The following is a 16,709-nucleotide window of genomic DNA, read 5'->3' as shown; positions in this document are numbered from 1 at the left end:
CTGCAGCCACTACATGCTTTCCTGCAACATTCAGCGCATTCAGCACACCATGCGCGCTTTCACTGGGCGTTTTTACAAAAAAAAGCATTTGTTTGTCAACTTGACAAACAAATGCTCTTTTTGGTAAAATCGCCCTATACCGCGCTTTCACTTTAATAGCGGCAGCGAACCTTTCTTTAGATACAGCTCACCTAAGGAAAGGGGCGTGGCCTCTAGTGAAAGCGCAGCATGGGGCGCTTGAAAACAACAAGCATTTTCAATGCAATTCGTCTCGCATTTTAGAAACTTTGACCTATTGGTATTGTAAATGACAATGCCTTATTTTAATGCAGGTTTTTTAACCCCTCCGCCGCGGTCGGAATTCTGCGCCTGTGCGGCACATTCCGATCGCGGGCGTGGTCATGATGGCTCCCGGCCGTCATCAGCACACGCCCACCGTAACTGATGACGACCGGGAGCCGTCATCAGCACCGAAGGGGTTAAACACAGATAAAAAGCATGGCCTTGACAATGCCAATAGCTAAAAATCTCGCAATTGCGAGACCAAATGCATTGCAAATGCTTGTTTTACTTCAAACTAAGGGAAGCCTGTCGCAGACACAACACTGATTTTCCTGCACCGCCTCCAACATTTGACACACTGGAACATGTTCTGGAGTACTCTTCCTCCAAGAAACTAGTTTCCTGTATATATTGAGCGGTCCAAAGTGAAGGCCTGGTCTTCCGGCCTAATGCCAGACACAAAAGGAGGGAGGAGCTGCAAGTAACACTCGCACATTAGTTGTACTGTTGTGCTCAGACAGGTGAGCTGTCTCTCAATCACATATTGAGGCTCATACACTACAGTTTGTACACAGAATCTACCATACAACTTTAAAGTTATACCCCATGGGCCTAAGGTACACACCGGGATGTGATAAGTGTACGGTGAAGGAAGCAGGTTTTCTGCATCTGGCATGGGACTGTTTGACTAAGCAAGATTATTGGAGGGCAGTGGTCAGGGCTGTGTCAGACATGACAGGCGTGTAGTGAGAGTTCACCAAACCCTCCTGGCACTACAGGGCTATACCTAGCAGGTCCCTCCCCCATAGGAAGCACTGCTTCCGGGACTTGACAAGCAAAAGGTGAGTATGCGATGGGCCAGGGACCCGCGCAAAAGATGCTGGATTGGCTTAAGAATGCCGCATACTGCAACAAACAATTAGCTTTATAATGGGAGTTAATGCCTTCCTAATTCGAGACCAGGGTTTTATGGGCCCCAGTACCTCAGTATCTTTTACAGCAAGGTCAACTGGCAGGGCGGGATGGCTTGGGCACTAGGGTTGAAGCTGGCACGGACCGGTGCCTTGTCTGTGAATTGGCTTTGGCCCTTTGGCTTGGAAACCACAGGCAAAATAACTCAGTTGTCTGAAATATTGTTATAAATAGTAGCCATATGTGATACTAGCACTGCTCTGTTTAGTAAAGTAATGACAAAATGTGTTATAGAATGAGCACTTGTGTGGAGAAGTGTGGCTCGATGGTTAGAGCAGGCAGACCTTGATGCAGAGCTCTGGCCAGGGACCAGGGTTCGGTTCCCGCCTCGGCGGGTCTCCGGCTCATTAATTCCCCTGACTGGATATTCTCGCCTCAGTGCCTGTTCTGATCATGGGTCCCACGCTGCAACTCTGGGCAATAGCTTGCTTAGTCTCCACAACGGCCCCAAAAGCGCTGGGATGCCTGGCTGCACCTGGGGGGTGCCCAGGAGTGGACATTTCCCAGGAAAGCCAGGAAGGGTTCCTAAGCGGTATACGGACAGCGCCGGGACACCTCCGGTGGAGGTAGCTGTGCGCTTTACAAATTCCGACATTTACACTTGTGTTGTGGGGACTGGATGTAAGTTACTGTTTATTGTTGTTGGCGATACAACAAAACGTAATAGAATAAAATAATCTAACTCTGAAAAAGTAAAACAAAAAGGGTAGCCACAATAGGGAACATAATTATCTCAGGGAAAAAGATGAGTCAGAATAGGCAACGTGTCAAGTCAGTCATGATGCCCTTTAACAATGGTAATAAATAGCATATTATACTCTGCACATCTGCCTATATAGTTTAAACCAACAAACTACATGTAAACCAAACCTGGATTCAAGAGGTTACATTTGTGCAGTAAGGAAACATTTATTGAAGGGGACACATGATTATTTCCTCATGTAAAGTAATTGTTACATACAACGGTGAGACCCTAAAAACGTCAATATCTTGTCAGTTTTGCTTAACAGTAGTGCTAAAGTTGAATTTGGCAATTGCACTGTTGTAACAAATGTGTGGATGAGTGTTTATTAGTATAGTTGCTCTAAATAACATGCTATTGGGCCACATTTCTCCTCACTCCCGAGGCATAAATAGCCCATTGATCCAGTGGAACAGAGAATATTGCTTCCTGTATGCTCTTTTGTTGCACTTATTAACCTGGTTGTTGCCATTTTTTTCATGCTAGAACAGGTGGAAGAAGAGAGTGCACAGAAGTTGAAAAGGAAACTGAGGGGGGATTTGGAGAATGACTTAGAGAAGTCTTCATTATGAGACCTACCCAGCTGGGTCGGAGGTTTACCGCATGTTGCCCCTTGGTTAGATACAAATCTACAGGCCTATAACTATTACACCACACCAGTCCTCACTTGGGGGTCTTTTTACTAAGATTTGACACTGTGTTTGCATCACAAAGGTGACTCAAAACGATGCAGTTTTGTTTTTCACCTATTTACTTTCCAGCGCTGCTTTGCATTACTTAGTACCAAGGGGACGTACCATGGGTGGTGCATGGGCGTTCCCATACAACCACCCAAGGTTTCTGACGCTAAGCCTTATTTACTTAAAAAAGTAGACGAGGTTTAGCATCAGAACATAGTGCTCATTTCAAGAAGGCGCTATGAAGGAGAAATGCTTTTATTTCTCCTCACTTTTCCGACTTTGCATGTGTGCTGCACTGTACAGCACACATACACAGTGGGAAAAGGTTTAAAGTTAGTCTAAGAATAGTATTTTGTATTGGAAGGGTATCTTTCCAGTACAAAACCTATGCTAGACTCACGGAGACACCCTTGCACTAGGGTGCAAAGGTGTATCCGTGGCGCACAGCAGTGTATTTCTGCACCCAGGGCCGGACTAGGAACCAAAACCGGCCCAGACAAAGTGCTCGGCCGGCTCCCTTCCCTGGGGGTTGGGGGTGCGGCCGAGCTCTTTGCCAGGGCCGGTTTTCGGACGATTTTGTTACAGGGACGATTTTGCAGCTTGCATGCCTTTACCGCACAATGCCTTTACAACACAATGCCTTCATAGTGCAATGCCTTTACCACGCATATATCTTTGCCACGCCTGCCTTTACAAGGTAAGTATATGGTAAGGTAAATGAAACACACACATATATATATATATATATATATATATATATATATATATATATATATATATATATATATATATATATATATATATATATATATATATATATATATATATATATATATATATATATATAATATATATATATATTAACTGGGCATGGAAAGAGCAAATGGACAGTTAAAAAGGTATGTTCATTCCCACCGTGGTGCAACTTTAGGCCAAAGCTGAATGCGTTGGCCTGAGAGATACATTTTTTGCGTATTTTGCACTTCAAATTATTGTTGATTTTGGAAATATGTGAAAAATAAAGAAGGATGAAACTCACGGAGGACGGCGTTTGATGAGTTCTGTGCCACCGTTTCACAAGTCCCGAAGGACGACTACATTGTATATGTGTGTGTGTGTCTGTGTATGTATATATAAAGCAGTAGAATTTATTTTAAGTTTCACACCACAAGAGTTTGCTGAGCACAATGTAATGTTATTACAAAAGTGGTGTCTGTCATGTAACATCTTTTTCTTTAATAATATCTTATACAAACAAGAACAGGGAACAGCGATGGACACCTGCTTCGCCCGCAGCTATGCAAATTTGCATATGGGCTGGTGGGAGGAGCAGGTGCTACATAGCCCAGAAATGGATGAATGGTCAACACATATTGTTATGTGGTCACGATATATCGACAACCTTTTCATCCTATGGAAAGATGACACAGGATCAGTGGAAAGATTTAAAAAAGCATCAATTCTAACAGGTTGAATGTATCATTTACGAGCCGAGTAAGTAGTACTGTGATTGATTTCTTAGATGTTAAGGTTGAGGAAAAAGATTAATGCCTCACAACATCTATCTTTTGCAAACCCACTGCGGATAACACCACACTGCATGCTAGTAGCTCGCACCCCTTCTCACTTAAGAACAGTATACCTTATGGGGAATTACTCAGAGCCAAGAGAATCTGTGGCTCCAATGAACAGCACAAGTTAGTAGACAGAGTGATCTGTGATAGACTGGGTAAAATAGGGTACCAACATCCAGTCTTAGAGATGGCTAAAACCAGGGTCAGTGAGGTCAGAAGAATGGATCTATTATTTAAGCAAAGTAAACCTGACAAGAAAAATATCCAGGTAAATAGATTCATTGCTACATTCAATTCACAACACAAAGATCTTAGAAAAGCCCTTAATAGACACTGGTATCTGATAAGGAGGGATCCAGTTATAGGAGGAGATGTCAATGCTAGGCCTGACATAACCTACTGCAGACCGCCCTCAATGGGCAATAAACTTGAGAAAAATAGGTAGACACGAAATAAAGTAGCTGAAAGCAAGCAATGGCTTAAAAAAGTGCATTAAGTACAAGGCATGCCAAGAGGGCAAGAATCTAACCGAGATAAAAACTTGTTTTGGAGAACGGCTATCCATCTCTAAACCATTGAATTGTAAGTCGTAATTTATAGTGTACTTGTTGGAGTGTCTTTGTCCCAAGGGATACATAGGGAGCACCAATTTAGAGGCCCATAAAGGCATTTTATAGCATCTACATGCAGTTAAAATTTGGATACTACGTATCCGGCGGCAAGACACTTTATGGAGCACCACAATAGTGATCCTTCAATGCTCACATATAGCGTTCTAGAACAGGTGGAAAAATCGATCAGAGAATGCTAGAGAAAAAGCCCTCAGACAACTAGAGTGCAGGTATATCCTTAGGAAGACCACTGTACATATGTATATATTACATAATTGAATTAGGGTGATAAGAGCCGAAAAGTGTGAAATAAGTTTACAAAATTTATCGTTAGTAATAATTGGTATCCGATGCCTCCTACCACTGTGGGAGCAAGGTGTAAAACACCTCTAAGAGATAGGGTTTCTCTAAAGCACTAAGCCGAGAGCTATTGGACACTCAGTCCTATATTACATGTGAGCAACTAGTATAATCCAAAGTAGAACACTGTTGTTCGACGGGCAATCATACTCATGATTTTCCTGATTAGTTGCTCAGTTTAAAGTGTTGCGCCATTTTGGTAATCAACAATACCCTAATGGGGGTGAAGTAAACGCCAGTTCCTAACAGTGGTGCGAGACACGGATAGGCTGTGACATAGCCATGTTCATGTTAAACTAACTAGAAAGCCCATAATGCCTCATTAAAGGCAAATGTGGTGACTCTGTATAAATAAGTGAAACAAACAATGGATGTTTACTACCGTCATCAGGAACCTTATTGTTCGAAACGCGTAGGTGGAAAAAGAAAACAGGTCATTAAACTGAATTTAAAATTCCAAGAGGAGTGCGGTGTCATTGTGTGAAGAGGTTTGCTGCTGCGGAATACTGCGAGGCTATCCTTACCTCGCCACCGGCACCAGCTATCAGCCGCTCCCCCCGCAAAGGACGTTTTGCTGTGGATATGTATATATATATATATATATATATATATATATATATATATATATATATATATATATATATATATATATATATATATATATATATATAATCTAACCCCTCCTTTTTAAAATAAATTTAAATTGACATTTTTCTTTATTGGGGCAGACACCTTAACCTCCCCTTTTTAAAATTATTTGTATTCACCCTTTTCTACTTTACTACTCTATATTCTTACCCACCCTAAACCTTAAACAAACCCGTTTCCACCCAATACCAATACCCACCCTAAACCCTGAAATGCCCTTACTACTCTATATACTTATCCGCCACTAAGCTCTAAAAACACCCTTACCACCGAATACCACCACCCACCCCAAAATCCTAAAAACACCCTCACCACCCAGTACTCCTACCCCCCCCTAAACCCCAAAAACACCTTTACCATCCAATACCTCTACCCACCTCTAAATCGCAAAAATGCTTATACTACCCTATACCCCTCTTTAAACCCTAAAACCACCCTTAACACCCAATACCCCTACCCACCCCTAAACTCTAAAAACACCATTACCACCCTAAACTCCTACCCGCCCGATATAAAACTCTGCAAAAAAAACAAACCTAAAAAGGCCCTTACCACCCTATACCCCAACCCAAACCTAAACCCTGAAAACACCCTTGCCACCAAAAACCACTACCCACCCCTAAACCCTAAAAAATACTCTTACTACCATATACTCCTACCCACCCCTAAATCCTAATAACACTGTAACCTAACTATACCCCTACACACAGCATAATTATTAAAACACCATACCACCCTATAACCTTACCCACCCCATATAATCTTACTTGCATGGTCAATCAATCAGGGAATTGTAAGCGTGCTACTCACCTGTGAGGGTCTGAAGGTGCTGAGGGGGGAGGGGGGGTCCGCAGATCTATTTAGCCGAAGAGCAAGGCCTTGAGGGTCTTTCTGAAGGTGTTCAGGGAGGAGGCACGTCTGATGTCTGCCGGTAGCTCGTTCCAGGTCTTGGCCGTAATGTGAGAGAAGGATCTTCCACCGGCTCTGGCTCTGTGGATGCCCGGGCTTTCGGCCAGTGTAAGGTTGGAAGATCAGAGGTTTCTTTTGGGCACGTGGAAGTTGATTCTGTTGTTGAGGTATTTGGGTCCGTTGTTGTGTAGGCATTTGTAGGCGTGAGTGAGGATTTTGAAAGTTACTCTTTTCTCCACGGGGAGCCAGTGAAGACTTTGTAGGTGTTGGCTGATGTGTTTATGTCCGGGGATGCCGAGGACGAGTCTGGCGGCGGTGTTGTGTATTGTCTGGAGTTTGCGGAGTAGGGACTTGTTGATGCCGACGTAGAGTGTGTTTCCATAGTCCAGTCTGCTGATGATGTGTGTGTGGGTTACTGTCTTCCTTGACTCAGGGGGGATCCACTTGAAGGTCTTGCGGAGGATGCAGAGGCTGTTGAAGCAGCTGGAGGTGATGGCATTGACCTGTCGGTTTATGGTGAGTGATGAGTTTAGTACAATTCCGAGGTTCTTGGTGTGGTCTGAGGGGCTAGGCGGGCTTCCCAGGGCGGTCCGCCACCAGGTGCTGTCCCATGCAGAAGGGGTAGTACAGACGACGAGGACTTCTGTCTTCTTGGCGTCGAGCTTCTGGCAGCTGTTGGTCATCCAGACAGCAACCTCTTGCATTCCTTTCTGGAAATTGAGCTTGGCAGTGGTGGGGTCTTTGGTGAGGGAGAGGATGAGCTATTTGTCATCTGCGTAGGATACGATGTTGAGGTTGTCTTATCGGATGATGACTGAAAGGGGGGCCATGTAGATGTTGAAGAGGGTGGGGCTAAGGGATGAACCCTGTGGAACTCCGCAGGTGATTTTCGTGGGTTCGGAGAGGAAGGGTGGGAGTCTGATCCTTTGGCTTCTTCCGGTGAGGAATCATCGGATCCAGTCCAGGGCTGTTCCTTGTATGCCTGTGTCGTGTAGTCTGGCGACTAGTGTGCGGTGTAGAAGGCCGCTGATAGGTCGAGTAGAATGAGGGCTGTGGAGTGGCCTTGATCCAGGAGGGGGCAGATGTCATTTGTGGCGGTGAGTAGGGCGGTGTCTGTGCTGTGGAATCCAGATTGGGACGGGTCGAGGACGGCGTTCTCTTAAAAGAATTGTGTCAGTTTCCTGTTGACTGTTTAAAGGTATGTGAATGGTAAAGGCATGCCTGGTAAAGGCATTGTGTTGTAAAGGTAAAGCATTGGAAATGATACATGGTAAAGGCATTGCTTGGTAATGCATATGTTGTAAAGGATATTTTCCAAGTCAACACCACTCATCAAGAATAAGCTTTTCTGAAATGATTTAATCAAAGTGAAATTTGAGGATATCAGGAAATTATCTTAGAATAAAATAAACTGCATTAAGTGCTAAAGTGAGGCATAAAATAATGAAATGAAAATTGCAAGGATGTCTCGATCTGCAGACCAGTCAGAGCAGTCAGAGCGCAATTCCACTCACACCTTTTGCTTAAAAGTATATAAGGCAGATTATACTGAATTCCTAGCAAGTGGGGAGATAACCTGTGGAGACATAGGACCTTATTACGAGTTTGGCAGTCTCCCAATAGGACTGCCACCTCTGCAGTCCCAGGAAGACCGCCAAGCCTGCGGTGAGCCCACCCACCAGATTATCACTTTAATCCATCATGGGCGGGTGGTGCGGTGGCGATCTCATGGCGGCGGCTGTACTAGGCTCATAGGATAGCCTAAACAGCATACCACCTTTTTGAGAGTGCCTGCACCACATTCCTGTACGGTGTGGCATGCACCATGTCACTGCATGTCACACAGTGCAAGAACGAGGGTGCAGTTCCAGGGTGCACAATATGTGCCTCTCCGCATGCACCCCCAGGCTCAGATTCCGCTGGGGGCCCTCTTAGGGCCCTCTTATCCAATGGATATGCAGGTCGTAATATGCTCGACGGTGCTGGCACCGCCAGGATATTCAGACCGTTTGCAGACCATTGCCGCAGTGGGAACCTTGATCCTGACAGAGGTGGCAGTTTTATGGCTGTCCCACCGCCACACTCATAATACAATGGCCATACCACCAGGGTAGTGGTGGTTGGACCACCACTGCAAGTAACACAGTCCGTGGACTGCCATACTCGTAATACAACCCTAAGGGTCGACAAAAGACTACGCTGTGAAACAGGTTTGAAGTAGACACTTGTTCCAGGTTAGCGTGATCACTTTCAGTGACAGTTTATTATTCCAGGAGTGGCATGGCTTGTAGCAGAAGCATAGCAACCTGTTTTGAGTTGTTACAACTTTCTGACCCGCTGCAGTTCACACCTAGCTTTTGTCTCTCCTTTTCTTTCTTTTTTTACCTTTAAGCTTTACTTGCCTGTACCTTTTAGCTTCATGTTCTTCCTTCTTGTCTTCACAGTTAACCGTTTGGTGTCCTGGGGTTTTGGATCAGATATTTGATGATTCTGGGACTAGTGACAGAATATGTCCACTAAGCATTTCGTAAACCAAGGTCTGAATAGACCCAGGTATATAAATTGCTGTCTAAATCCGGGATTGGCTCTGAGTACAGTCTAGTGCACAAGAGTCTAGTGCAGTGTTCCCACAACCAAGTTCTTACTTATATTTTCTCGATGGTCCCTAAAGGTTCTCCTGAGGGTGTGCAATGTTCCCCTTCGACCCACTCAGAGCATTAGGGAGGAAAGAGTTTGTCAGCGGGTCCAACTACCAAAAGCGTGACAAATGATTACACCCACCACCACTGTGCCCTGAGGCCATATAGAAGACACACACCCATGATAAGTGGATATTGGTGTTATATTTTTTATTTAAACATATCAAAATGTTTTACGTCGGCAGCATGTGTATTTATTTCATTGACCGTAATTCTTTCAATTGGTGATGTAGTAATTTAACTTTTGTAAAAGGTTTTATGTGAGGCTGTGCATTGGCCAATATTGCCTTATTTGACAGTTTGATTTCGCCCTTTTCCGGTGTAGTAGATAGTGCTCCGCAACCATGAGCACACAGTGGGAGTAAAGTTAGCCTAGCGGCGCAGAGTCCTGTTTTGATGGTGATATTGGGGCTACCTGCAGTGGTAGATGGGGGTATCTGACCGCTTCTGACCAGTTATTTATCTTTTGCAAGTTAAAGAAAAACAATGTCAGTGTCCTAATGCCTTCTTCAGACTAATAGAATTTCTAAGAAAATTCATGGAATTCGTGGGATTCTGAGTGGGAGGAAACTATATAAAGTGAAAGCTGTGGGGCAATAAGAGAAACGACACAGGAATTATACCTACACATGACACTCACTTCCAGTAACCTCTAGTCAACGACCCACTGGAAAAGCCAGAATTAAGGTCTATTCCTACAATGAAAAAACCAACCAAGGGTAAGCAAACCAGCCTTAGGGAGTGATTCCACTGTTAAACCTGAGCACTTCATCAAGAGCAGCACTCATACCCTGACGGGTCACGTTCGCGCTATATAAAACTCCATAAATAAATAAATAAATGAAACTCCTGTATCAGAGTCACACGCATTTTCCACAGCTCTAGCCACAAAACAAATAGTCAGCCTGGAATAATAAACCAAACATTCTACACCTTTTGCTCCTTAGGCAACTTTTATCTTCTAGATTCCTTAGTTTTCAACTTTAGTGTGGGGGGAACATTTATTCTAGAATCATTCACTTATTCAGTAACTCAGGGAAATCCTAAATTCGATTTAAAAGGACCGGAAGACCTCATGATATTCTGTCATAGCAAGTGTGCAAGTCACGTGACCTAAATAGGAAAGAATCCGGTGGGTAGGTCTTTCTGGACAATCTCAGGAATGGTTGTTGAGTACGGCATATCCTCGTGATGAACATATATTCAGTCATTGTTCTCCTATGTCCTGTTCTTTGACATCCAGATCATTTCCTTCTGGAATGTTCCACCATGAGCAATAATGAAATCTGTTACAGAAATTCCAGAATTACTATCCCAAGAGGATATCATTACTCAATGCAATGTGCTGGGAGTCTTGTGGTAACTTGGCACTTTAGCTCAGGCCAACGCTTCTCTCCCTGGATTATGTACAGAATAAATGCTATTGAGCTATTCAGCGCCTTGAAACTCTAACGCGTGAGTAGTTGCGCTTTGCAAGAATCCGGATTGATTGATTGACCTGCTTTACATTTGAAGATGCTCTTGCTGCAAAGGTGGCATTATAGCAGCCATGAAATCCTCGACCATCCTCCTTCCCCAATGGCCTGTGCCACGTGATCAAGAAAGAGATTGTACAGGTGCTACTAGACTTTGCATAATTGGAAATACCAGCTGGAGGGTTATCCTGCCCCAGTTCTTTGAAACAAAGGGAGGGACATAATTTCCCCAATTATGCATCACAAAAGGGAGAAAATAAATTCCATTTGTTCTTAACAATGGAGGGTGAACGGAAATTACGTGATCTATAATTTCAGAGCCTCATCTGAAGCTTTCAACATTACTAGGGCCGGACTGGCGGTAGCAGGCATCGGGCGTTTCCCTGGGAGGCTGGAAGGATGGGGTCGGTTTTAGCGCAGTTGTTTTCGGTTTTGTGACTGGGACCGGTATTGCAATATTGGCCTTCTGTAAGAAAAGCAGCAGTGCTTCACAGTTGCACCCCCGCTACCCACCCTCCCCTGAGGAAGGGTGGGGGCTGGGCCTACAAAATTGCCAGGGCTGCTTTAGGTTCCCGGTCCAGCCCTGACCTCCAGAACATTGCAATAGAAGCTTGCTCTTACCGAAAAACAAGGTCAGCATAAAGCAGGACAACACCTGCTGCTGGGCACGGTGATGAGGAAGGCCAGTGCTCAGTTTGTAAAAGAATAACTGCCAGCGCCCAAATCTCTGTTCAGAAGCCTGAGGCCGGCGCTTATAAATATCAGCGCACCAAATACCAAGGCTGCTAAGTAATAACTCCACCTCATGCCTTTTTAATCCACTACCAGACACTCCCTGCCCCCTTATCTCACACTTGCAGTTTCCTGCTTTCTCCCTTTGTGCTGGGTTTTTCATCTTCCTCTTCCTTCCTGTTTCCTTTTTGTGTGCTTTTCCCTCTCTTGCTCTTTGTAAATGTCTGATGCGGAAAAATAAGTCCTGGTCACCCAAAATGAGTGCCGGTGGCCCCCACCGGCTCTAATTAAGCACAGAGGAAGACTCCCTTCTTCATGCTGCAATGTTTTTAAATAAAAAAAACGCTGATGATGTCTACCACACTTGCTCCCTCTTTCTAGCAGAGGAGGGTGACCTACAGAAGCAAGAAGTGGTGCCTCGTGCTCCTAAACCCAAATGTAGAGGTATTTTCATAAGAGGCAAGGACCCCTTCAGATAGTTATCTCCTAAACAGCGAATTCACTATTTACCCATTTTGTTACCTTTTTTGAAAGAAGTGACAGTTGAATTATGAAGAAACATATGCAACTATCTAGGGAGCCCATGAGCTGGAATTGTGAGTAAGATTTCCATGAGCAAATGAAGCTAGAGAAAGGATCAACTTATTCATAACCAACCACAGCAAAGACCAGAGAAGGTGCAGAGGAGGCTGGAGCCAATACAGATCTGGCCATGATGTGGCAAGGTGTTGTATGGAGTGCTGTGTGGGGGTGTTTGACCCGCATTGATATTATCATATTAGGAGAGTGCTTAATTTGTAAAACAAATAAGTGCCAGGGCCCTCGTTAGGAGGCAACTGCAGCTTGCGACACCAGTTGCAGCTGCCAGCCCTGCCAATGACTGTTACCAACACAACTACTAACCATCCCACTCCTACAGGTGTGACAATTCAGACTATTCCAGGGCCCCAGTGCTATAAGAATGGCTTGGGAGGCAGTTATTAATCATTTTTACTGCATATTGACCGAATAAAAACTGTTGTTGGGCTCATCTCTATATTAGATAGACAGCACAACCACGTGGCAAACTGTCATAATTCCTGGTGTTAACAATAAAGTGCCAGTGCTAAGCACCGGAAACCACCGGCTCAAATTAAGCACTGTCTTAAGAGTGGTATGAAAGAAAGCTGTGATAGGCAAGGTAAAGACAACGTTCTACATAACCTCCCTAAGAGATTATTCCTCTTTAAACACAGCCATTTACAGAGTCTTCCGATGTAATGATAGCATGTCCACGAAAAGAGGTTGCGTAAGCTAGATAGAGCACATTTAGTTAACAGAGATACAGTCTGGTGCAGCTAAGAGCCTCTTGAGAGAAACTCACCTCCTAGGGCTCTCACTGTTTTAGGCCTGAAGAGGGAACCTCTCCTCTAGTAGCAGGGAGAGGGTCCCAGGCATGTCTTGTCTAACCACAGATGTCCATCCAGCTCATCATGAATCCAGAGAGCACGAGACACTGACCTATGCTAAACTCCAGGACATGGACAGGACTGATCAGGATTGCCACAAATAGGACTGTGGTGCTTGTCTCTGAGTGAGCAGTAAATTAGGAATTCCCCATAACTGATGCCATTTGACTATATTGAAATGGGGAGTTCATAACACACTGGGGTTTAAAAGTCTCACAGTTCTACAGTGCAAGGCAGTGTGGGCAGCGTACTCATTGGAGGTAATGAGTGATGTTAGTGATCTTATGGCAGGTTACCTCAACTAAGGTAGGCGCACCCCCTCCCCACCACCACATTAGCAGAGAGGTTTTACAAAGGTTTCAGCATTTGTGTAGAAGGGTTATGCTGCAACTTAACCATGGTTTTAGATGTAAGGTTCTGTGGAGGCCACAAATATAAAGACATGAAGGCTTTACTCTGCAGTCCATGCTCCACAAGAGATCACTGCGCCTAAATCTGCCAGTGCAACCGACGCGAGCTACCTAGAAGAATCTAGAAGTAGCTCTTGAGTCGCCCTCAATGACAGGACATTATCCAGAATCTAGCTTGCTGACTGAGCCCCAATGGCCGATGTTTGTTTGTTGGCATATGTCCAGCAGGCAGTGACTTAGTGTGGGGGTGGTGTCAGAGTGGCAGTTGCCCCGGCGCGTAAAAATTCTTATAGGCATTTTTAGGAGAGCACAATTTTAAAAGAAAATTTAGCACCAATAAGAATGCAGAAGGATACATGCCTAGCCCCCGGCTGGAAACCCACCCTACGCTGATCACAACTTAGGGGGTCATTATGATATCGGGCGTTTCGCCACCGCCCAACCGGCAGTAGCGATCAGCCCGACATCTTTACCCGCCCACCCGCCATTTACCCCTGTCATATTACAATGGCGGGGGTAGAGCGGCGGACGGAAAGACCGTCCACCACTTTTCCGCAGGCAGGCAATCATTATGATTGCTCACCGTGCGGAGCTGGGCCATAATATGATAGCGGTGCCTAGCAGGGACCGCCCGCCATATTATGAGGTGTGCAGATTTAGGCCTTTCCATGGCGGCGATGCCGCCAAGGCATGCGGTCTTTGGCATTGGGGGCCCGTTGTGGGACCCCAGGGTGTTGGGCGGTGCACTTGGGGGGGAACCCATGGTACCCCCCTTCCTTGGTATGCACAAGGTGGCAGGCACCGCGCGGTGCCTGTCACGTTGTGCATGTCAATGCACAACATGCAACTTTTACGTTGCAGCGGGTGCTACTTACAGCACCGTCCGCCACAATGTAAAAGATGTGGGATGCAACCGCCAGGGTGGCGGTCGCATCCTAATTGGCCCCACAGGATCGCCGCACCTCTGGCAGACGGTCCCGTTTTCCATTACGGTGGTATCGTAATGGGGCCCTTACTTACGCCTCAAGCGCAGCGGAAGCTCAGACGAGAAGATAAAAACGTTGATCTATTACAGTGCCCACAATGCGTGAAGAGGAGACAAGTGGTTGCTGCAGTTCACATCCCTAATAAAGGAGAGTAGCGTCAGTTTTCCTCGGCAAAAATAGTGCATTTACAGAAGTGACACACCGCCAATGTTTAAACCAACAGTGACAAATGTCTTGCCCTATTTATTTATAGGCAATGATGTAAGATTCACTTCTCGAGTTGTTTGAATCTAATAGAGGTAAATCATTTCTCACTTATTAATTACCAATGGAGGAAAATAAATCGCATGTGTTATAAAGAACAGAGAAGTGAAGAGAAATAAACTGACCCAGTGATTTGTAAATAAATATGTCTGGTCGCGACAGTAAGGCATGGGACATGTATACTACTATTAATATTTAATAAACCTGTGACATTAGGTGCCCAAAATGGCCAGGATATGCCTACTTTATAAAGGAGTTACTACAGAAAGTGACATGGGTGCCTACAAAAAAAGCAATGATAAATGTATGGGGCAGGTGAGTTTAAATAGGAGGAGGGGATTGATGTCAATATCCCAGAATGCTGGTGATACACTTTGTCGCAGAGTACAGTATGACAAACGCCTCACGTCACCTACCGTAATATACCTGAAAGAACCGAACCACAAGCGCCTAGAAGAACAGCGCTAACGTGTCATTTACGATAGCAGTATCCCAAGAATGAGTTTAAGGGACCAAAAGATTGACTACTCTCTCCTGCTATGGTGCATGACATTTGAAAGAGCAGATAATACTTGAATGGTGAATTCAGAAACCAATCATAGAACAGATGACATTGGATGGGTATGTAAATAAAGGAACAACAGCATTGTTTACAAACTTGAAGGTACCGTAGGTCGAGAAGTATAGTTTTCATGTCCTTATACCATATGGTCCGTATTAAAATATGAAAAAAACATTACAGTTCACATTCTGTTTCTATCAGAAGCCTGTTAAAAAAATATTAGGCATTCTATGATTAATGGGGTGCCAACTTGTGGAATTTCCAGTGCGAAATACTGCAAGGGACTGTAAATATTAGAAACAAAATAACTGAGAAATGAACGAAGACTGGAGAAAAGGATATTGACTAGAACTCGAAATACAAGCCAGTGGGAAGGGCTGCAGTCTAACCGCCTCCAGCTTGTTTCAGCGGGTGCTAGCTCAGAAAGTTGGGTGCACGTACAGAAATGAAAACAGTGGAATATGAACTCTAACATGACGTCAACTGCTTTGATTTTTTTTGGATGCAATTTTGAAATTTGCTTTGGAAAGACGACTTTTGACTGAGGTCCAGATATACGTAGGTGTAATTATTTAAGAATTAAGGATATGCAAGACGGGGCAAGCGTTTCCATACCATATACAGTATAAGCAGAATTTCATTTTTACGTACAGTACCTTAAATGGCCGGAATAAAAGGTAGAGCTCTCGGGGTTTGATGTCCAGCGGCAGGCCACTGACAAACAGCGTCCTCACCTGGAAGGAAATGTGAGAGCCAGTTAACATGGGATATAGCTTTTGTGCATTTCGAACACTTACATTTTAAATCCGATCCCCACGCAGACACATCCGAACATCCTACAGCCCCCCATACACACACAACATAGAAAAGTACACAAAAATCACCCACAGTTACAGGAGACACTCGCCAGTGCCAGTAAATAGGGAGTTGGCAGTCCCAGAAGAATCCAGAAATCCTAAAACAGTCACCTACAACGCTCTCCCAACAGATCTGGCCACCAAATATACATTTCATGCCCTGTATTGTTGTGCCCATACTACATTCATGCCAGCCCACCAAGAACTGACACCTTGAAATCACATTATCCACTTTATGCCACCCTACATCACAAAACCGCAAAGTGGCACCATGCTGTTGGTTGGCTGGTACACAATTTTAAACCCAGTTTCAAGTATCCTTGTTGATAGTGACCAGACAACTGGCAAAACAGGATGACTGTCACTGACCAAACTCAATACCAGAGACTACACTATCCAAAGAGGCTTCCAGATCTATCGCTTCCTGGATTGGGGGACCTTCTTTCAGTGGAGGTGCCAGAACTGCTTCAGATGATTAGAGCAAGGATCTGAGAGGCA

The 16,709-nt window shown here is 44.6% G+C and overlaps 1 protein-coding gene across 2 annotated transcripts in view; it reads right to left on the bottom strand.

Annotated features, from left to right (window-relative positions):
- Positions 1-16,709, bottom strand: part of RBPMS (RNA binding protein, mRNA processing factor) — a 701,414-nt gene that overhangs the window by 457,463 nt on the left and 227,242 nt on the right. For both annotated transcript variants that reach the window (XM_078676496.1, XM_078676497.1), the window contains exon 2: positions 16,011-16,088. In XM_078676496.1, the coding sequence (XP_078532622.1) occupies positions 16,011-16,088 (78 nt within the window). The remainder of the gene's footprint in view (positions 1-16,010; positions 16,089-16,709) is intronic.

This window comes from Lissotriton helveticus, chromosome 2_1 (assembly GCF_964261635.1).
Source record: "Lissotriton helveticus chromosome 2_1, aLisHel1.1, whole genome shotgun sequence".
NCBI classification, from domain to species: Eukaryota; Metazoa; Chordata; class Amphibia; order Caudata; family Salamandridae; genus Lissotriton; species Lissotriton helveticus.
The sequence above is the reverse complement of the archived record's forward strand: the minus strand, read 5'-3'. Positions and strand labels throughout refer to the sequence as shown.